This window comes from Oncorhynchus kisutch, linkage group LG24, assembly GCF_002021735.2.
Source record: "Oncorhynchus kisutch isolate 150728-3 linkage group LG24, Okis_V2, whole genome shotgun sequence".
NCBI classification, from domain to species: Eukaryota; Metazoa; Chordata; class Actinopteri; order Salmoniformes; family Salmonidae; genus Oncorhynchus; species Oncorhynchus kisutch.
In genome coordinates this window covers 33,093,135-33,116,206 of record NC_034197.2, presented here as the reverse complement: position 1 = coordinate 33,116,206, position 23,072 = coordinate 33,093,135, and the positions used below count along the sequence as shown (strand labels likewise).

General features: G+C 44.4%; 1 protein-coding gene across 1 annotated transcript in view; it reads right to left on the bottom strand.

The window, feature by feature from the left end:
- LOC109880355 (voltage-dependent calcium channel subunit alpha-2/delta-3) overlaps positions 1-23,072 on the bottom strand; it is a 310,106-nt gene that overhangs the window by 71,201 nt on the left and 215,833 nt on the right. The window contains 7 exon segments of the mRNA XM_074933786.1: positions 160-249; positions 355-416; positions 1,913-1,984; positions 13,112-13,195; positions 14,787-14,861; positions 16,031-16,111; positions 16,271-16,342. Coding sequence (XP_074789887.1) covers positions 160-249; positions 355-416; positions 1,913-1,984; positions 13,112-13,195; positions 14,787-14,861; positions 16,031-16,111; positions 16,271-16,342 — 536 coding nt within the window.

Below are 23,072 nucleotides of genomic sequence, written 5' to 3'. Positions count from 1 at the left end.
GAGACAGAGAGAGAGGGACAGAGAGAGAGGGTCAGAGAGAAAGAGAAAGAGAAAGAGACAGAGACAGAGACAGAGAAAGAGAGAGAGAGAGGAGAGAGAGAGAGAGAGAGAGAGAGAGAGAAAGGGGAAGGGATGAGTAACAAAGGGAAATAGGGAACAGGTGAGAGAGAAGTATGTCTACCTTCTTCTACAGTGACGTTTCCTCTAAAGAAGTATTTTCCATGGCCTCTGGACAGGGCTACCCCTAGACTGAAAACACACCTCTATAAGAGACCTGTACACACACACACACACACACACTTTTTGCTAGAAGATAACAGAACAGCATTGAGTACTCTAGCTACATGGCCTCACCTGAAGGGGGTTCCCTTGATGTCAGTGTAATAGTAATCATTATGCAGTACCAGCACACGCTTCTGAAACACACACGCAAACAAACACACATCATTATAGATATTGTATTTGTAATATCTAAATCTTTATGCAAAAACATTCATACACACTTCACTCCATTCAGCTGGCAAACAGTCTATATTTATTTCCTCTTATCTGGCTCCCTCTAGTGGCAGGCAGGGTGTTTGCTCTAGAGAAACAACTAAGTATCTGACAGATGTCCACTAGCTACATGTACTGTTATTCCCATAGATAATATGTTCGTTGTCCTGAATGGCTCAGTTGGAAGAGCATGGAGCTTGCAATGGCAGGGTTGTTGGTTAGATTCCCGGGACCACCGATACGTAAAATGGTATGCACGTATGACAATAAGTCGCTATGGATAAAAAGGACATGCTAAATGGAATGTATTATAATGTTGACCAGAAGAGCCAGAGAAACCAGTGAAGAAGAGGAGCGCCATCTGTCCCCTGAGTGTGTGGTTTAGCATTTAACCGGTTTAACTATAAACACACGCACACCACACACACACACACACACGGACACACACACACACACACACACACACACACACACACACACACACACACACACACACACACAGAGGAACGGAAAAAAGGGAACCACTGGGCTGCTGTCTCTCTCAGATTCAGCAACATGTGCTCAGTAGAGATAAGAAGAGTCTCACAGTTACACACACAAACACATACTCTGACACACTCCGACTGCAGCCCATGAGTCCCCCTGGGATTTCAGCGGAGTGTGTGTGTGTGTGTGTGTGTGTGCGTGCGGCGTGTGTGTGTGTGTGTGTGTGTGTATGTGTGTGTGATCAGTGGGGGGCATAGGGGTGAGTGAATCTCCTAGCACAGTACAGCATCACTAATGATTGTTTGAACTGCCATCCCCAGACTCCTTCTCAACTGGTACATGTGAGGGTGTGTGTGTCTGTGAGGGTGTGTGTGTTTGTATGGGTGTGTGTCTGTGAGGGTGTGTGTGTCTGTATGGGTGTGTGTGTCTGTGAGGGTGTGTGTGTCTGTGAGGGTGTGTGTGTCTGTATGGGTGTGGGTGTGTCTGTGAGGGTGTGTGTGTCTGTGAGGGTGTGTGCGCCTGTGAGGCTGTGTGTGTCTGTATGGGTGTGTGTGTCTGTGAGGGTGTGTGTGTCTGTGAGGGTGTGTGTGATGGCCCTCTCTCCATAAGAATGTGCAACATATCAGAAGCAGTGTGTATGAACTGCACAATCTGGACCACAACAGTAAAGATGGACTTAAATCCAGTCCACACACACAGGCACAGACACAGACGCGCGCACACACGCACGCACACACGCACACAAGCACACCTGCACCCCCCCCCACACACACACACCCCCCCACACAGACACAGACACACACACACGGACTCACACACGGACACACACATGGACACACACACGGACACACACACACACACACACACACAGACACACACACACACACACACACACACACACACAAACACGTACACACACACACACACTTACCCCTTTGTCAACAGTCTTCTTTACCTCCATGGAGAAGGTGCCAGTCTTCCTGTTTACCATGGCATTACGCAGCTAGAGACAAAGAACAGACAGTCCATCAGTCACAGAGTTCACCCTCACAGAATGTATAGCTGAGCACATACATGTAACTGCCAAAATAAAGGAAACATTTGAGTAAGTAAGGGATACAAAGCATATTGAAGGCAGATGCTTCCACAAATGTGTGATTCCTCAGTTAATTAATCAATTAACATCCCATCATGCTTAGGGTCATGTATCAAAATTCTGGGCAGACCATTATTTAGGCCATTATTTTGGCTACCATGTCTATGAGTGATCATTGAATGGTTTGATGAGCATGAAAACAATTTAAGACATGTGCCATGGCCGTCTCAGTTATCAGATCTCATCCAGACACTTAGAATCTATGTCAAGGTGCATTTAAGTTGTTCTGGCTGGGGGTGTCCCGACACCCTATTAAGCCACTATATGTTGGTGTTTCCTTTATTATGGCAGTTACCTGTAGGTAAACCATAAATGTCCAGGGCCCAGTTTCCCAAAAGGCTAAGTTCACCATTAGAACCATAGGATCTGAGTTCACCATTAGAAGCCTAGGATCCGAGTTCATCATTAGAAGCATGGGATCCTAGTTCACCATCAGAAGCATAGGATCCTAGTTCACCACTAGAACCATAGGATCTGAGTTCACCATTAGAAGCCTAGGATCTGAGTTCATCATTAGAAGCATGGGATCCTAGTTCACCATTAGAACCATAGGATCCTAGTTCACCATTAGAACCATAGGATCCTAGTTCACCATTAGAACCATAGGATCCTAGTTCACTGTTAGAACCATTGGATCCTAGTTCACCATTAGAACCATAGGATCCTAGTTCACTGTTAGAACCATTGGATCCTAGTTCACCACTAGAACCATAGGATCCTAGTTCACCACTAGAACCATAGGATCCTAGATCACCATTAGAACCATAGGATCCTAGTTCACCATTAGAACCATTGGATCCTAGTTCACCATTAGAACCATAGGATCCTAGTTCATCAGAACCATAGGATCCTAGTTCACCATTAGAACCATAGGATCCTAGTTCACCAGTAGAACCATAGGATCCTAGTTCACCATTAGAACCATAGGATCCTAGTTCATCATTAAAACCATAGGATCCTAGTTCATCAGAAGCATAGGATCCTAGTTCACCATTAGAACCATAAGATCCTAGTTCATCATTAGAACCATAGGATCCTAGTTCACCATTAGAACCATAGGATCCTAGTTCACCATTAGAACCATGGGATCCTAGTTCACCATTAGAACCATAGGATCCTAGTTCACCATTAGAACCATAGGATCCTAGATCACCATTAGAACCATAGGATCCTAGTTCACCATTAGAACCATATGATTCTAGTTCACCATTAGAACCATAGGATTCTAGTTCACCATTAGAACCATAGGATCCTAGTTCACCATTAGAACCATAGGATCCTAGTTCATCAGAAGCATAGAATCCTAGTTCACCATTAGAACCATAGGATCCTAGTTCACCATTAGAACCATAGGATCCTAGTTCACCATTAGAACCATAGGATCCTAGTTCATCAGAAGCATAGAATCCTAGTTCACCATTAAAACCATCTGATCCTAGTTCATCAGAAGCATAGAATCCTAGTTCACCATTAGAACCATAGGATCCTAGTTCACCATTAGAACCATATGATCCTAGTTCACCATTAGAACCATGGGATCCTAGTTCACTATTAGAACCATAGGATCCTAGTTCACCATTAGAACCATAGGATCCTAGTTCACCATTAGAACCATGGGATCCTAGTTCACTATTAGAGCCATAGGATCCTAGTTCACCATTAGAACCATAGGATCCTAGTTCACCATTAGAACCATAGATTAACTTAGCCTTTAAGGTGGTTTTGGGAACCATTGATCCGGATATGATTATTTAAAACCTGTTAAAGATAGGGCTGATTACTGCCCCCTTTGGAGGAATTGCGTGCCCATAGTAAACAGAAAAGAAATCTGTCAAAAATGGCTAATATATGCATATATATGCAACATTATTATTGAATAGAAAACACTCTAAAGCTTCTAAAACCGTTTAAATTATGTCTGTATGTAAAGCAGAACTCTCAGGGCACTCATTCTCCCAAACTCTCTCTTGTCATCATAAAAGTTGGCCCAACTTTGACGTCATCGCCCCCACCCTTCCCAAGCACCTACAGTCCTGGGAACAGTTTCTATGTCTTCAGCGCGATGTCTGCTTTCAATGGGGCTTCGCTTCTCATTGTGAGAATCGCCCGCTCACGAGAGTTTTGGTGGGCCGAAACCTTTCGGTCACGCGAAAAAACAGGTTACTCTCATGCACGCTCTGCTCCGGTGATGTCTTTCTTCCAAGATTGATTAAACGATGCGTGTGTTTCTGTTCGTCCTCAGAATTGCTGTGAAGCTATATAACATGCTAACGCTGTGTTCTGAACATAGTTTGACAAGTTTAGTCGACATATAATATGTAATTTCGACGTTTTGGTGCGCATCCACTTGACTTTTTGGCTGCATTTCAACCGAAATATGTCGTGTTTGATAACCGAAAGACACAGACTTCAAAACTAAAGCTGTTTTTGGTAAGTATAAACCCTTCCAGGTCTTATGATGGAAGAACAGCAAAGGTAAGGGAATATTTATGTGTTAAATTTGGGTTTCTGTGGACTCCAAGATAGAGGAGCCAAAATGCTAATTTCTGAGCGCCGACTCATATTATAGCCTAGTGAACGAAATCTGTAACGTTAAAAATAAATGTAACACAGCGATTGCATTTAGAAGAAGTGTATCTTTCTATATATATGTAGAACATGCATATTTAGTCAAAGTTTATGATGTGTATTCCTTGTTAGCTGATGGCATCTGCCGGAGCTATCGTCATTTCTCCGGACATTTGAGTAGCATTTTTTGAACAATGCGTCATTGTAAACAGAGATTTATGGATATATATAGCATATTATTGAAAAAAACATAAATGTACTCTGTAACATGTTATATTACTGTCATCTGATGAAGATTTCAAAAGGTTAGTGAAATTATTTTTCTTTTAATCCTGCGTTTGGTGATTGCATATTTTGTTCAATTTGGCTATGGAAATTAGCTGTGTCTTCGGTGTGTCTTCGGTGGTGGTTTGACATAAATATGTGCTATGTTTTCGCCGTAAAACATTTTAGAAATCTGACTTGCTGGCTAGATAAACAAGTTGTTTATCTTTCATTTGAGCTATTGGACTTAAATATTTTAGGTTAAATATTTTTAAGAATATTTTTTGCGTCCATGCGCCACATTCCAGCTGACGGTGGGAGGGCAAGTTCCCAGCTGGGAACCAAAGATCCTTAACAGGTTTTAATTACCTATTTTCACAAAAAGAGTGCAACATTCACAACTGTAAATTTGAGATCTTCGGGCTATCTGACATTTGTATTTTTTTATTAGTTAGTCACAGATAATTGATCTTTAGATGGTTCTTCAAATATCTGTGTAGTTAGATTTCTGAAAAATAAAATGTTAAGTGAAAAAAATTGAAAAAATATCTGTAGAAACCTATTTGAACTTAGTGCTTTAAGATTATATCTGCAATCCAATCACAAGCATGAACAAATACAGACAGACCGATCATAACAAGTTTATTTATTTTAACCTTTATTTAACTAGGCAAGTCAGTTAATAAAGAACAAAATCTTATTTTCAATGACGGCCTAGGAACAGTGGGTTAACTGCCTGTTCAGGGACAGAATGATAGATTTGTATCTTGTCAGCTTGAACTTGCAACCTTCCGGTTACTAGTCCAACTCTCTAACCACTAGGCTACCCTGCCGCCCCAAGTCTTTGCCATCTCCCTCTAAGTATGGTCTAGGCTACTCTAGCTAGGAATAATGGCACACTAGCAAAAATACAACACTGTCAGAAATCTTAAAGTAAATGATGATGTCACATCGTTTTTCGTCTAATGATCAAAATACATTTTATAATACATGTTTTTATTATTTTATTTCACCTTTATTTAACCAGGTAGGCTAGTTGAGAACACCTTTATTTAACCAGGTAGGCTAGTTGAGAACACCTTTATTTAACCAGGTAGGCTAGTTGAGAACACCTTTATTTAACCAGGTAGGCTAGTTGAGAACACCTTTATTTAACCAGGTAGGCTAGTTGAGAACACCTTTATTTAACCAGGTAGGCTAGTTGAGAACACCTTTATTTAACCAGGTAGGCTAGTTGAGAACACCTTTATTTAACCAGGTAGGCTAGTTGAGAACAAGTTCTCATTTGCAACTGCGACCTGGCCAAGATAAAGCATAGCAGTGTGAGCAGACAACAAAGAGTTACACATGGAGTAAACAATTAACAAGTCAATAACACAGTAGAAAACAAAGGGGGGGTCTATATACAATGTGTGCAAAAGGCATGAGGAGGTAGGCAAATAATTACAATTTTGCAGATTAACACTGGAGTGATAAATGATCAGATGGTCATGTACAGGTAGAGATATTGGTGTGCAGAAGAGCAGAAAAGTAAATAAATAAAAACAGTATGGGGATGAGGTAGGTGAAAAGGGTGGGCTATTTACCAATAGACTATGTACAGCTGCAGCGATCGGTTAGCTGCTCAGCTGATGTTTGAAGTTGGTGAGGGAGATAAAAGTCTCCAACTTCAGCGATTTTTGCAATTCGTTCCAGTCACAGGCAGCAGAGTACTGGAACGAAAGGCGGCCAAATGAGGTGTTGGCTTTAGGGATGATCAGTGAGATACACCTGCTGGAGCGCGTGCTACGGATGGGTGTTGCCATCGTGACCAGTGAGCTGAGATAAGGCGGAGCTTTACCTAGCATAGACTTGTAGATGACCTGGAGCCAGTGGGTCTGGCGACGAATATGTAGCGAGGGCCAGCCGACTAGAGCAGTGGTGGGTGGTATAAGGTGCTTTAGTGACAAATGGATGGCACTGTGATAGACTGCATTCAGTTTGCTGAGTAGAGTGTTGGAAGCCATTTTATAGTCAGTTTTACTAGGGTAAGCTTGGCGGCGTGAGTGAAGGAGGCTTTGTTGCGGAATAGAAAGCCGACTCTTGATTTGATTTTCGATTGGAGATGTTTGATATGAGTCTGGAAGGAGAGTTTGCAGTCTAGCCAGACACCTAGGTACTTATAGACGTCCACATATTCTAGGTCGGAACCATCCAGGGTGGTGATGCTAGTCGGGCATGCAGGTGCAGGCAGCGATCGGTTGAAAAGCATGCATTTGGTTTTACTAGCGTTTAAGAGCAGTTGGAGGCCACGGAAGGAGTGTTGTATGGCATTGAAGCTTGTTTGGAGGTTAGATAGCACAGTGTCCAAAGACGGGCCGAAAGTATATAGAATGGTGTCGTCTGCGTAGAGGTGGATCAGGGAATCGCCCGCAGCAAGAGCAACATCATTGATATACACAGAGAAAAGAGTCGGCCCGAGAATTGAACCCTGTGGCACCCCCATAGAGACTGCCAGAGGACCGGACAGCATGCCCTCCGATTTGACACACTGAACTCTGTCTGCAAAGTAATTGGTGAACCAGGCAAGGCAGTCATCCGAAAAACCGAGGCTACTGAGTCTGCCGATAAGAATATGGTGATTGACAGAGTCGAAAGCCTTGGCAAGGTCGATGAAGACGGCTGCACAGTACTGTCTTTTATCGATGGCGGTTATGATATCGTTTAGTACCTTGAGTGTGGCTGAGGTGCACCCATGACCGGCTCGGAAATCAGATTGCACAGCGGAGAAGGTACGGTGGGATTCGAGATGGTCAGTGACCTGTTTGTTGACTTGGCTTTCGAAGACCTTAGATAGGCAGGGCAGGATGGATATAGGTCTGTAACAGTTTGGGTCCAGGGTGTCTCCCCCTTTGAAGAGGGGGATGACTGCGGCAGCTTTCCAATCCTTGGGGATCTCAGACGAGATGAAAGAGAGGTTGAACAGGCTGGTAATAGGGGTTGCGACAATGGTGGCAGATAGTTTCAGAAATAGAGGGTCCAGATTGTCAAGCCCAGCTGATTTGTACGGGTCCAGGTTTTGCAGCTCTTTCAGAACATCTGCTATCTGGATTTGGGTAAAGGAGAACCTGGAGAGGCTTGGGCGAGGAGCTGCGGGGGGGGCGGAGCTGTTGGCCGAGGTTGAAGTAGCCAGGCGGAAGGCATGGCCAGCCGTTGAGAAATGCTTATTGAAGTTTTCGATAATCATGGATTTATCAGTGGTGACCGTGTTACCTAGCCTCAGTGCAGTGGGCAGCTGGGAGGAGGTGCTCTTGTTCTCCATGGACTTCACAGTGTCCCAGAACTTTTTGGAGTTGGAGCTACAGGATGCAAACTTCTGCCTGAAGAAGCTGGCCTTAGCTTTCCTGACTGACTGCGTGTATTGGTTCCGGACTTCCCTGAACAGTTGCATATCACGGGGACTATTCGATGCTATTGCAGTCCGCCACAGGATGTTTTTGTGCTGGTCGAGGGCAGTCAGGTCTGGGGTGAACCAAGGGCTGTATCTGTTCTTAGTTCTGCATTTTTTGAACGGAGCATGCTTATCTAAAATGGTGAGGAAGTTACTTTTAAAGAATGACCAGGCATCCTCAACTGACGGGATGAGGTCAATGTCCTTCCAGGATACCCGGGCCAGGTCGATTAGAAAGGCCTGCTCACAGAAGTGTTTTAGGGAGCGTTTGACAGTGATGAGGGGTGGTCGTTTGACTGCGGCTCCGTAGCGGATACAGGCAATGAGGCAGTGATCGCTGAGATCCTGGTTGAAGACAGCGGAGGTGTATTTGGAGGGCCAGTTGGTCAGGATGACGTCTATGAGGGTGCCCTTGTTTACAGAGTTAGGGTTGGACCTGGTGGGTTCCTTGATGATTTGTGTGAGATTGAGGGCATCTAGCTTAGATTGTAGGACTGGCGGGGTGTTAAGCATATCCCAGTTTAGGTCACCTGTATTTAATGATGTGTTATTCTATAACTTGTGTATTCAAATAGCTACAGTCTTCTTAAAGGATTGGACCCTTTTTTCTCCATTTTCCCCTAAAATGACCCAAATCTACCTGCCTGTAGTTCAGGCCCTGAAGCAAGCAGATGCATATTCTTGATACCAGTTGAAAGAAAACACTTAGAAGTTTGTGGAAATGTGAAATTTATGTAGGAGAATATAACACATTTTTTTAAATTTTGTTCCATCATCTCTGAACTGCAACAGAAAGGCCACAATGTATTATTCCAGTTTAGGGGCTATTTAGATTTTGGCCACTAGATGGCAGCAGTGTATGAGTGGGGCAGCAGGTAGCCTAGTGGTTACAGCGTTGGACTAGTAACTGGAAGGTTGCAAGGTCAAATCCCCGAGCTGACAACGTAAAAATCTGGCATTCTGCCACTGAACAAGGCAGTTAACCCACTGTTCCTAGGCCGTCATTGAAAATAAGAATTGCTTCTTAACTTCTTGGATATAGGGGGCGCTCTTTTAATTTATGGATTAAAAAACGTGCCCGTTTTAAGTGCAATATTTTGTCACGAAAAGATGCTCGACTATGCATATAATTGGCAGCTTTGGAAAGAAAACACTCTAAGGTTTCCAAAACTGCAAAGATATTATCTGTGAGTGCCACATAACTCATGTTACAGGCGAAAACAAGATGAAACTTCAACCAGGAAATGGGCAGAATTTTTGAAGCTCTGTTTTCCATTGTCTCCTTATATGGCTGTGAATGCGTCGGGAATGAGCCTGCCCTTTCTATCGTTTCTCCGAGGTGTCTGCAGCATTGTGACGTATTTGTAGGCATATCATTGGAAGATTGGCCATAAGAGACTACATTTACCAGGGGTCCGCCCGGTGTCCTTTGTCTAAATTGGTGCGTAATCTACAAGCTGCACGCAGTCATCCAGTGATTGAGAGGAGAGAGGAGGCTTTCAACGAACGATATATCATGAAGAGATATGTGAAAAACACCTTGAGGATTGATTCTAAACAACGTTTACCATGTTTCAGTCGATATTATGGAGTTAATTTGGAAAAAAGTTTGGCGTTTTGAAGACTGAATTTATTGTTTTTTTTGGTAGCCAAACGGAGCAATTTCTCCTAAGCAAATAATCTTTCAGGAAAAACTGAGCATTTGCTATCTAACTGAGAGTCTCCTCATTGAAAACATCTGAAGGTCTTCAAAGGTAATGATTTTATTTGAATGATTTTCTGGTTTTTGTGAAAATGTTGCCTGCTAATGCTAACGCTAAATGCTACGCTAGCAGCGCTAGCTGTTACACAAATGCTTGTTTTGCTATGGTTGAGAAGCATATTTTGAAAATCTAAGATGACAGTGTTGTTAACAAAAGGCTAAGCTTGAGAGCTAGCATATTCATTTCATTTCATTTGCGATTTTCATGAATAGTTAACGTTGTGTTATGCTAATGAGCTTTGGGGATATTTACACTCCTGGATACAGGTTTTTTTCGTAGCTAAACGTGACGCACCAAACGGAGCGATTTCTCCTAAACAAATAATCTTTCAGGAAAAACTGAGCATTTGCTATCTAACTGAGAGTCTCCTCATTGAAAACATCTGAAGTTCTTCAAAGGTAATGATTTTATTTGAATGATTTTCTGGTTTTTGTGAAAATGTTGCCTGCTAATGCTAACGCTAAATGCTGCGCTAGCTGCGCTAGCTGTTACACAAATGCTTGTGTAGCTATGGTTGAGAAGCATATTTTGAAAATCTAAGATGACAGTGTTGTTAACAAAAGGCTAAGCTTGAGAGCTAGCATATTAATTTCATTTCATTTGCGATTTTCATTAATAGTTAACGTTGCGTTATGGTAATGAGCTTGAGGCTGTATTCACGATCCCGGATCCGGGATGGCTCGACGCAAGAAGTTAACCTCTACAGGATCAGTGTGTCCCCCCTCCACCCCACACCCCCCACCCGCGGGGCGGTTGAGCTAACGTGCGCTAATGTGATTAGCATGAGGTTGTAAGTAACAAGAACATTTCCCAGGACATAGACATATCTGATATGGGCAGAAAGCTTCAATTCCTGTTAATCTTACTGCACTGCCCAATTTACAGTAGCTATTACAGTGAAATAATACCATGCTATTGTTTGAGGAAAGTGCACAATGACGACATAGAAAATGTATTAATAAACCAATTAGGCACATTTGGGCAGACTTGTTACAACATTTTGAACAGAATACGATGGTCCATTGGATCAGTCTAAAACTTTGCAAGGCAAGTCAGTTAAAAACTGGACATATCTAATTCCAAAGTTTCAGATAGAACTTAATAGCTGGACCCGTATTGACATGTTGACATTTTAAAGCAATATGGGTCTATCTGTGATTGCAACCCCCTACAATACATGATTTACAAATGTCTCTGGAATTTGATTCTATGCACTTTAGGTACCTTTAATAAGGTGAAGACCTTGATGGTTATGAAAGAGTTCTGAAGACTCGAGGTCTGAGTTCTGAGGTCTGAGGTCTGAAGGTCTGAGGTCTGAGTTCTGAAGATCTGAGGTCTGAGTTCTGAAGGTCTGAGGTCTGAGGTCTGAAGGTCTGAGGTCTGAGTTCTGAAGGTCTGAGATCTGAAGGTCTGAGGTCTGAGTTCTGAAGGTCTGAGTTCTGAGTTCTGAAGTCCTAAGGTCTCAGTTCTGAAGACCTGAGGTCTGAGTTCTGAAGACCTGAGGTCTGAGTTCTGAAGACCTGAGGTCTGAGTTCTGAGATCTGAGGTCTGAGGTCTGAGTTCTGAAGACCTGAGGTCTGAGTTCTGAAGGTCTGAGGTCTGAAATCTGAGTTCTGAGGTCTGAGTTCTGAAGTTCTGAGGTCTGAGTTCTGAAGACTCGAGGTCTGAGTTCTGAAGGTCTGAGGTCTGAGTTCTGAAGACCCGAGGTCTGAGTTCTGAAGGTCTGAGGTCTGAGTTCTGAAGGTCTGAGGTCTGAGTTCTGAAGGTCTGAGGTCTGAGTTCTGAAGATCTGAGGTCTGAGTTCTGAAGGTCTGAGGTCTGAGTTCTGAAGGTCTGAGGTCTGAGTTCTGAAGTTCTGAGGTCTGAGTTCTGAAGTTCTGTGGTCTGAGTTCTGAAGACTCGAGGTCTGAGTTCTGAAGGTCTGAGTTCTGAAGACCCGAGGTCTGAGTTCTGAAGGTCTGAGGTCTGAGTTCTGAAGGTCTGAGGTCTGAGTTCTGAAGATCTGAGGTCTGAGTTCTGAAGGTCTGAGGTCTGAGTTCTGAAGATCTGAGGTCTGAGTTCTGAAGGTCTGAGGTCTGAGTTCTGAAGATCTGAGGTCTGAGATCTGAAATCTTAGGTCTGAGTTCTGAGTTCTGAGGTCTGAGTTCTGAAGTTCTGAGGTCTGAGTTCTGAAGACTCGAGGTCTGAGTTCTGAAGGTCTGAGGTCTGAGTTCTGAAGACCCGAGGTCTGAGTTCTGAAGGTCTGAGGTCTGAGTTCTGAAGGTCTGAGGTCTGAGTTCTGAAGATCTGAGGTCTGAGTTCTGAAGATCTGAGGTCTGAGATCTGAAATCTTAGGTCTGAGTTCTGAGTTCTGAGGTCTGAGTTCTGAAGTTCTGAGGTCTGAGTTCTGAAGACTCGAGGTCTGAGTTCTGAAGGTCTGAGGTCTGAGTTCTGAAGACCCGAGGTCTGAGTTCTGAAGGTCTGAGGTCTGAGTTCTGAAGGTCTGAGGTCTGAGTTCTGAAGATCTGAGGTCTGAGTTCTGAAGATCTGAGGTCTGAGATCTGAAATCTTAGGTCTGAGTTCTGAGTTCTGAGTTCTGAGTTCTGAAGACCTGAGGTCTGAGTTCTGAAGGTCTGAGGTCTGAAATCTGAGATCTGATGTCTGAGTTCTGAAGATCTGAAGACCCGAGGTCTGAGTTCTGAAGGTCTGAGGTCTGAGTTCTGAGATCTGAGTTCTGAGGTCTGAGTTCTGCTCAGTATCTCAGAAATATGATTTGCGCATATAGATCCTTATGTCCCAAGGTCACGAATTGACTTCATCAGGCTTCGCTAAGCTGAGAACATTGTGAAAGCGTTATGGTATGTCTATAGCTCAGTCTGAGTACACAACATTTTCAAACAATGTGAAGCTTTTATAAATGTAATACATTTCATTGAATACAACAGAGATGTTTGTAATAGTGAGTCTTACTATGTCGTCCTTGTCTTCCCATTCCACCTCAGACAGATCCACACTGCTGTAGTTGGGTTTCCTACGTTTCTTACTCTCCTCATACTAGACACACACACACACACACAAGTATAATTGAACCGTGCTGCATAGTACCAACCCCTTCATCTGTATGTGATTGATAAGGGACTAAGAGTGAATCAGGTTAGTAGTTGAATAAACTGTTACCTCACCATCTCTCTCTCTCTCTCTCTCTCTCTCTCTCTCTCTCTCTCTCTCTCTCTCAATTCAATTCAAGGGCTTTATTGGCATGGGAAACATGTGTTAACATTGCCAAAGCAAGTGAGGTAGACAACATGCAAAGTGAATATATAAAGTGAAAAACAACAAAAATTAACAGTCTCTCTCTCTCTCTCTCTCTCTCTCTCTTAAGAGGGCAGGGTTAACTTGGGTGTGTATGATCTAATATTGATATTATCATTAGTAGAGTCAGGAGAGTGGTGTGGACATGACCCTTTCATAATGTTGACATTAAGTCGACAAATCACCCTGATCCCTCCTCATTTCTCTTCCTATCCTCCTCATTTCTCTTCCTATCCTCCTGATTTCTCTTCCTATCCTCCTCATTTCTCCTCCTCACCTCTTCTCCTCACCTCTCCTCTCTTCCTCTCCTCCTAACCTCTCTTCCACTCCTCACCTCTCCTCTCCTCCTCACCTCTCCTCTCTTACTCACCTCTCCTCCTCTCCTCTCTTCCTCTCCTCCTCACCTCTCCTCTCCTTTCTTCCTCTCCTCCTTACCTCTCTTCCTCACTTCTCCTCCTCTCCTCTTCTCTTCCACTCCTCTCTTCCTCACCTCTCCTCCTCTCCTCTCTTCCACTCCTCTCCTCCTCTCCTCTCCTCCTCCCCTCTCCTCCTCACCTCTACTGGGTTACAGTGAGCCTGTTTGATATAAGCCATTAGAAATACATGACAGCACTTCACCTCTGTGTCAGTGAAGAGGGCCTCTGGCCAGACAAATGTCTTTAGTCCACTTTCTATAACACACTGTGCATGTGTTTGTCTGTGTGTGTGTGGGTGTATCACCCTGCTCCATTCATCTGTCAGTGAAAGGACAGCCTCCTACCCCTCATTAGCTCTTAAACACTGTTCATTACAGTCTCTAATTAGACATCTATTAACTACTCTCCCTGTCTGCCTGTCCTCCGCTCCAGCCCTCTCCTGTCCTCCCTCTCCTTTCTCTCTCATCCTCCAATATTTCTCTCCCTTTCCTCTTTCCTCCTACCTTGTATACATCTCTTCCCCTCTATCCTTCCTCTCTCCTCCTGCCCTGTCAATCTCTTCCTTTACCCAATCCCCCTCTCCTCTTCTATCCCCATCTCCTCTCTCTCTACTACACATTATCCTTATCTCTCTCCCCCTCTCTCATTCCTCTCTCCTTCTGCCATGTCTTTCTCCCCTTCTCTCTCTCCTTCCTCTCTCTTCACCTGTTCTCTGAAGATATAGTTAATAACAGTTATACAGTAGCTGTATTCACAGCCCAATACTGTCTGGAACACAGTCTGCTCATCTACAAATCCCCCCTCCCCTTCACACACACAGCTGAAAGGTGTGTTTAGACAGTGATTTGGTGTATTCTAGGTTCTGCTCCTCTCTCTGCTGTTCTAAGGGTTAGGGTTAGTTGAATTGTGATACTCACCAATGGTCTGAGGTCAGGGTGGGTCAGAATGTACCCGTTGTTAGTTATGGCGAACGCGTAACCATGGATGCCCAGCTGCAACAGATGCATATACGAGCACACACACACACACACACACACATACACGCACACGCACATGGACACACACACACACACAATTATACATACAGTGGTGGAGAGAGAAATGAACAGTTTTGGAACTATGCCAAAATCCAGGCATACACACATACACACACAAACTAAAATATGAATATGAAAAGTGATGAAGAGCGTAATCAAGCTCTTTGTATGTTTTGGAGCCAGAATCATCGCATTTCCACAGTGACTCATTTACATTTCTACATAACAAGGTGGTGGTCGCTTTCAATGAGTATGTGTGTGTGTGTGTGTGTGTGTGTGTGTGTGTGTGTGTGTGTGTGTGTGTGTGTGTGTGTGTGTGTGTGTGTGTGTGTGTGTGTGTGTGTGTGTGTGTGTGCTCGCGCGTGCGTGTGTTTCACTGATTCCAGACGCAACCCTGTCGGTGAATGTGGTCTGAACTAAATAACATGCTTTTAAATGTCAAAACACATCTCACATCTAAATCTCTCATCCCTCCTATAGAATGATAATCAACTCCCCCATCCTCCAGCAGAAGTCCAGATAAAAAGCCAGTAGTCTACAGATTATACAATTACATGCTATTATAAGGTATGAGGCAGGAGGTTCAAACGATCTCTCTGAAAACGTTGAACAATATCTCTGATTAGAATGTGCTTGCTGTTCTTGAGTGCTCTGCCACAGGTTCATTCAGTGAAAGTATCAACAGCGAAATGTGTTAGCTCATTCTGATCATTAAGTGAATTAATCAACAGTGGTACGTTGCTGAGATCATTCTGATCTGATGAAAGTTTCAACAGTCATATGTGTTAGCTTATTCTGATCACTCAGTGAAAGTTTCAACAGTGCCATTTGTGTAAACTCATTCTGACCATCCACTGACTGTAACAACAGTACTATGTGTTAGATCATTGTGATCATCTAGTGAAAGTATCAACAGAGCTGTGTGTTAGCTCATTGTGATCATCTAGTGAAAGTATCAACAGAGCTGTGTGTTAGCTCATTGTGATCATCTAGTGAAAGTATCAACAGAGCTGTGTGTTAGCTCATTGTGATCATCTAGTGAAAGTATCAACAGAGCTGTGTGTTAGCTCATTGTGATTTTCTGATGTTTTCAGTGAAGACTGAAGTTGGGCAATGGTCAGTACCTTATATTTTGGGATGGTTTTGAGGAGCTCAGAGACAGGAACATCAGTACCAACCACACCTAGCAGGATGCCTCTATTCCTCTGGAAACATGCACACAACAAACAGAAAGGATCAACACAACATTTGGATAACATCAAGAAAAGTTGTTGGTCAAGCGTGTGTGGTATATGCATGTGTGTGTGTGTGTGCGTCTTTGTCTGTGTGTGTGTGCTTATGTGTGTGTGTGCATGTGTACTCACCGTCTCATTCTTGGTGCTGAACACAGGCATGGCCACAGTGGTCATCAAAATAGGACCCTGACCATCCTCCAGCTGAAAGAAGGAAAGAAGGAGACAAAGAAGGAAACAAAGAAGATACATAAGACCCTAATTGTTCATCAATAACTTTTGAATTCTGTTCTGAAAAAAGAACAGGCACATTTTGGAATACAGTGGATGTCGTCAGAACAGAGTGCCATTCTGCTGTTGTCACAGCTGGGGTTTATCCACTAGGAACTAAACGGAAGCAAACGACCGGAATGAGGAGGGACTAACCTGAACTTATCCAATAAGATACACTCGTTTCCCATTGCAAAACATTGTTCTACTGCTTTCTATGGTGTGCACTAATGAATACAACCCTGTTACAGAACCAGTTACCATTTACCTGTGTCCTGTCAGCGACAGTTAGTGGCTGGGTATGTAAACCCTCCACTGGAAATCAAAGAAGCACTGTGTGATTTCACATATAGTGATTGTAGTAGAGTACGAAGATCAGAATAGTTGCCAAACTGCAGTTCAGCGCAACATTCTCTTATTTTCTTATGTAAATATACGATTTTTGATTTGATTTTGATTTGATAAATATAGGATTATACCAAGCCTGTGAACCCTTCCCACTACACCCACAGTGAGCACAGCCTTAAATCTTTAGTCACATGTATAATAATGTTTATTATGTGTCTTTAAATGTGTTTAATCATGGTCTGTCTTTGATCAAGAGCAGAGTCAATCTCAGCCACAGGCACTGTTTAAGTACAGGATGGTTATCTCTCCCAAAAGACTGTGGGAATAATTAGGATATTATATTTTTACCAAAGGCTCCCCGAATCTGGAAATAGATAGTGTCTATTTACAGATATCAAGTTGATAGTATTAAAAATAGATGCAGGCAAGGTTAAGTACTCTGTTCAAGGGCCTAGAGTAGGATTATCGTTGTGCAGGCCTGGGGTCACAAAAACCTCCCCCGAACCTCTCCACCAACTTACACACCTCCTCTGAGAAACAACAGTATATAAAATACAACTTTCACACATATTCACTAATATGAATGTCACACCACAGCCAACTAGTGGTACTATCTTTTGTGTAAAAGATGTCATATGAAGGACCTGTAGAACAACAAGGAAAGGAACATTATTAACTTTGGAAATCCACTTTTGAGGACCACTTTTGAGGTAAGAAAATGTCTAACGATGTGTAATGTGTTGTCAGCCTCCACACAGTCCATTTCCTACTGATGGATGTCCCCAGGGGTAGAATGGAATAGGATGGGAAAGGACTGAATAGACTGGGAAAGAATGGAATAGCATGGGATAGGATGGGAAAGGATAGGATAAACTGGGAAAGAATGGAATAGCATGGGATAGGATGGGAAAGGATAGGATAGGCTGGGAAAGAATGGAATAGCATGGGATAGGATGGGAAAGGATAAGATAGACTGGGAAAGAATGGAATAGCATGGGATAGGATGGGAAAGGATAGGATAGACTGGGAAAGAATGGAATAGCATGGGATAGGATGGGAAAGGATAGGATAGACTGGGAAAGAATGGAATAGCATGGGATAGGATGGGAAAGGATTGGATAGACTGGGAAAGAATGGAATAGCATGGGATAGGACACAATGGGATGGGATGGGATAGGATGGGAAAGGATATTATGGGATAGGATGGTATGGGATAGGATGGGATGGGATAGGATGGGATGGGAAAGGATAGGAGAGGAGAGGATAGAATGGGATGGGATGGAATAGGATAGGATGGGATAGGATGGTGGTGTGGGGGCTGTGCTTTGGCAAAGTGGGTGGGGTTATATCCTTCCTGTTTGGCCCTGTCCGGGGGTGTGCTTGGATGGGTCCACAGTGTCTCCTGACCCCTCCTGTCTCAGCCTCCAGTATTTATGCTGCAGTAGTTTATGTGTCGGGGGCTAGGGTCAGTTTGTTATATCTGGAGTACTTCTCCTGTCCTATTCGGTGTCCTGTGTGAATCTAAGTGTGCGTTCTCTAATTCTCTCCTTCTCTCTTTCTTTCTCTCTCTCGGAGGACCTGAGCCCTAGGACCATGCCCCAGGATTACCTGACATGATGACTCCTTGCTGTCCCCAGTCCACCTGGCCGTGCTGCTGCTCCAGTTTCAACTGTTCTGCCTTCTTATTATTCGAACATGCTGGTCATTTATGAACATTTGAACATCTTGGCCATGTTCTGTTATAATCTCCAACCGGCACAGCCAGAAGAGGACTGGCCACCCCACATATGCTTTCTCTAATTCTCTCTTTTTTTCTCCCTCTCGGAGGACCTGAGCCCTAGAACCATGCCCCTGGCCACCCCACATAGCCTGGTTCCTCTCTAGGTTTCTTCCTAGGTTTTGGCCTTTCTAGGGAGTTTTTCCTAGCCACCGTGCTTCAACACCTGCATTGCTTGCTGTTTGGGGTTTTAGGCTGGGTTTCTGTACAGCACTTTGAGATATCAGCTGATGTACGAAGGGCTATATAAATAAATTTGATTTGATTTGATGGGATAGGATAGTATATGATAGGATGGGATAGAATGGGATGGGATTGGATAGGAATAGGAGCAACGAACCGCCCTTGCTGTCTCTGCCTGGCCGGTTCCCCTCTTTCCACTGGGATTCTCTGCCTCTAACCCTATTACAGGGGCTGAGTCACTGGCTTGCTGGGGCTCTCTCATGCCGTCCCTGGAGGGGGTGCGTCACCTGAGTGGGTTGATTCACTGTTGTGGTCATCCTGTCTGGGTTGGCCCCCCCCCCCCTTGGGTTGTGCCGTGGCGGAGATCTTTGTGGGCTATACTCAGCCTTGTCTCAGGATGGTAAGTTGGTGGTTGAAGATATCCCTCTAGTGGTGTGGGGGCTGTGCTTTGGCAAAGTGGGTGGGGTTATATCCTTCCTGTTTGGCCCTGTCCGGGGGTGTCCTCGGATGGGGCCACAGTGTCTCCTGACCCTCCTGTCTCAGTCTCCAGTACTTATGCTGCAGTAGTTTGTGTGTCGGGGGGCTGGGGTCAGTTTGTTATATCTGGAGTACTTCTCCTGTCCTATTCGGTGTCCTGTGTGAATCTAAGTGTGCGTTCTCTAATTCTCTCCTTCTCTCTTTCTTTCTCTCTCTCGGAGGACCTGAGCCCTAGGACCATGCCCCAGGACTACCTGACATGATGACTCCTTGCTGTCCCCAGTCCACCTGGCCATGCTGCTGCTCCAGTTTCAACTTCCACCTGACTGTGCTGCTGCTCCAGTTTCAACTGTTCTGCCTTATTATTGTTCGACCCTGCTGGTCATTTATGAACATTTGAACATCTTGGCCATGTTCTGTTATAATCTCCACCCGGCACAGCCAGAAGAGGACTGGCCACCCCACATAGCCTGGTTCCTCTCTAGGTTTCTTCCTAGGTATTGGCCTTTCTAGGGAGTTTTTCCTAGCCACCGTGCTTCTACACCTGCATTGCTTGCTGTTTGGGGTTTTAGGCTGGGTTTCTGTACAGCACTTTGAGATATCGGCTGATGTACGAAGGGCTATATAAATAAATTTGATTTGATTTGATTTGATGGGATAGGATAGGATAGAATGGGATTTTATAGAATGGGATGGGATGGGATAGGGTAGGATGAGATAGGATGGGATAGGATAGGATGAGATAGGATGGGATAGGATAGGATGAGATAGGATGGGATAGGATAGGATGAGATAGGATGGGATAGGATAGGATGGGATAGAATGGGATGGGATAGACAGGAAAGGATAGGGTGGGATAGGGTGGGATAGGATGGGATAGGATGGGATAGGATGGGATAAGACAGGAAAGGATAGGGTGGGATAGGGTGGGATAGGATGGGATAGGATGGGATAGAATGGGATAAGACAGGAAAGGATAGGGTGGGATGGGATAGGATGGGATAGGATGGGATAGCCTGGGATAGGATGAGATAGGACAGGATAGGATGGGATAGGGTGGGATAGGATGGGATAAGACAGGAAAGGATATGGTGGGATAGGGTGGGATAGGATGGGATAGGATGGGATAGGATGGGATAAGACAGGAAAGGATAGGGTGGGATAGGGTGGGATAGGATGGGATAGGATGGGATAAGACAGGAAAGGATAGGGTGGGATAGGGTGGGATAGGGTGGGATAGGATGGGATAGGATGGGATAAGACAGGAAGGGATAGGATAGGATGGGATAGGATGGGATAGCCTGGGATAGGATGAGATAGGACAGGATAGGATGGGATAGGGTGGGATAGGATGGGATAAGACAGGAAAGGATATGGTGGGATAGGGTGGGATAGGACAGGATAGGATGAAATTGAATAAGATGGAATAGGATGGGATAGGATAGAATGGAATAGGATGGGATAAGACAGGAAAGGATAGGGTGGGATAGGATGGGATAGGATGGGATAGGATGGGATAAGACAGGAAATGATAGGGTGGGATGGGATAGGATGGGATAGCCTGGGATAGGATGAGATAGGACAGGATGGGATGAAATTGAATAAGATGGAATAGGATGGGATATGATGGGATAGGATAGTATAGGATACCACTGGGATTCTCTGCCTCTAACCCTATTACAGGAGCTGAGTCACTGGCTTACTGGTGCTCTTCCATGCCGTCCCTAGGAGGGGTGCGTCACTTGAGTGGGTTGAGTCACTGATGTGATCTTCCTGTCTGGGTTTGCGCCCCTCCTAGGGTTGTGCCGTGGCAGAGATCTTTGTGGGCTATACTCAGCCTTGTCTCAGGATGGTAAGTTGGTGGTTGAAGGTATCCCTCTAGTGGTGTGGGGGCTGTGCTTTGGCAAAGTGGGTAGGGCTATATCCTTCCTGTTTGGTCCTGTCCGTGGGTATCATCGGATGGGGCCACAGTGTCTCCTGACCCCTCCTGTCTCAGCCTCCAGTATTTATGCTGCAGTAGTTTATGTGTTGGGGGCTAGGGTCAGTTTGTTATATCTGGAGTACTTCTCCTGTCTTATCCGGTGTCCTGTGTGAATTTAAGTATGCTTTCTCTAATTCTCTCTTTCTTTCTTTCTCTCTCTCGGAGGACCTGAGCCCTAGGACCATGCCTCAGGACTACCTGGCATGAAGACTCCTTGCTGTCCCCAGTCCACCTGGCCGTGCTGCTGCTCCAGATTCAACTGTTCTGCCTGCGGCTATGGAATCCTGACCTGTTCACCGGACGTGCTACCTGTCCCAGACATGCTGTTTTCAACTCTCTAGAGACAGCAGGAGTCGTAGAGATACTCTTAATGATACAGCACTTTGAGATATCAGCAGATGTACGCAGGGCTATATAAATACATTTGATTTGATTTTTGATTTGATGGGATAGAATGGGATGGGATGGGATGGAATAGGATAGTATAGGATGGGATAGGATGGGATGGAATGGGATGGGATAGGATGGGATGGGATGGGATAGCACGGGATGGGATAGGATGAGATAGGACAGGATAGGATGAAATGGAATAAGATGGGATAGGATGGGATTGGATAGTACAGGATAGAATGGGATGGGATAGGATGGGACAGGATAACATGGGATAGGATGGGACATGATGGGATGGGATAGGATGGGATAGGATGGGATGGGATAGGATGGGACATGATAGGATGGGATAGGATGGGATGGGATAGGATGGGATAGGATGGGATGGGATAGGATGGGACATGATGGGATGGGATAGGATGGGACAGGATGGGATTGGATGGGATGGGATAGGATGGTATTGGATGGGATGGGATAGGATATGATGGGATAGGATGGGATGGGATAGGATGGGATAGGAAGGGAAGGGATATGATGGGAGAGGATTGGATGGGATTGGATGGGATAGGATAGGATAGTATGGAATAGGATGGGATAGGATGGGATATGATAGGATGGGATAGGATGGGATAGGATAGAATGGGATTGGATGGGATGGTATGGGATAGGACTGGATAGGATGGGATGGGATAGGATAGTATGGGATGGGATATGTTAGGTTATGATAGGATGGGATGGGATAGGAAAGGATGGGATAGTATAGGATGGGATTGTATAGTATAGGATAGGATGGGATTGTATAGTATAGGATAGGGTGGGATAGGATGGGATAGGATGGGATATGATAGGATGGGATAGGATGACAACAATACATAAATACAGCACCCACTGCCATCACCAACAAAACATTACACTACCAACACCATCAACAAATTACACTGCTGGCTGGACGCTGGCAAATCGATCAAAGGACAGGGACAAAGACACAGGACCTTGTCTAAAAATACAAACTCTATCTCCAGACTGAGTGTCTCTGTCAGATCATATGACATTGATCTATAAATGAACAGGTGGAGCTTCTCAGTACATCAGCAGAGCCTGCTGTCAGCAACTATGCAGATCTGAACACTGGACTCAGATATCTTTTATATTTTGAGAATGCTCTAGAATATGAAACAGCAATGTTGGCATGTCCCCAGTGTATGGCAGGTAAAGTTGCGAGTGGTTGGTAGATGTTGCAGTTTAGGGGTGATTATGTGTGTTACAGAGCCTGATTCCCTGTGTGTCTCTGGGTGAATGAGCTCTGATTTGAAAACTATGCATTTCCCTGTGTGTGTGTGTGTGTGTGTGTGTGTGTGTGTGTGTGTGTGTGTGTGTGTGTGTGTGTGTGTGTGTGTGTGTGTGTGTGTGTGTGTGTGTGTGTGTGTGTGTGAATGGATGATCTCACTCAGAGAATCCAGGTGATGCTCAGACCTGCACAGCTGCTCCAGGAAATGACATAATTAGCA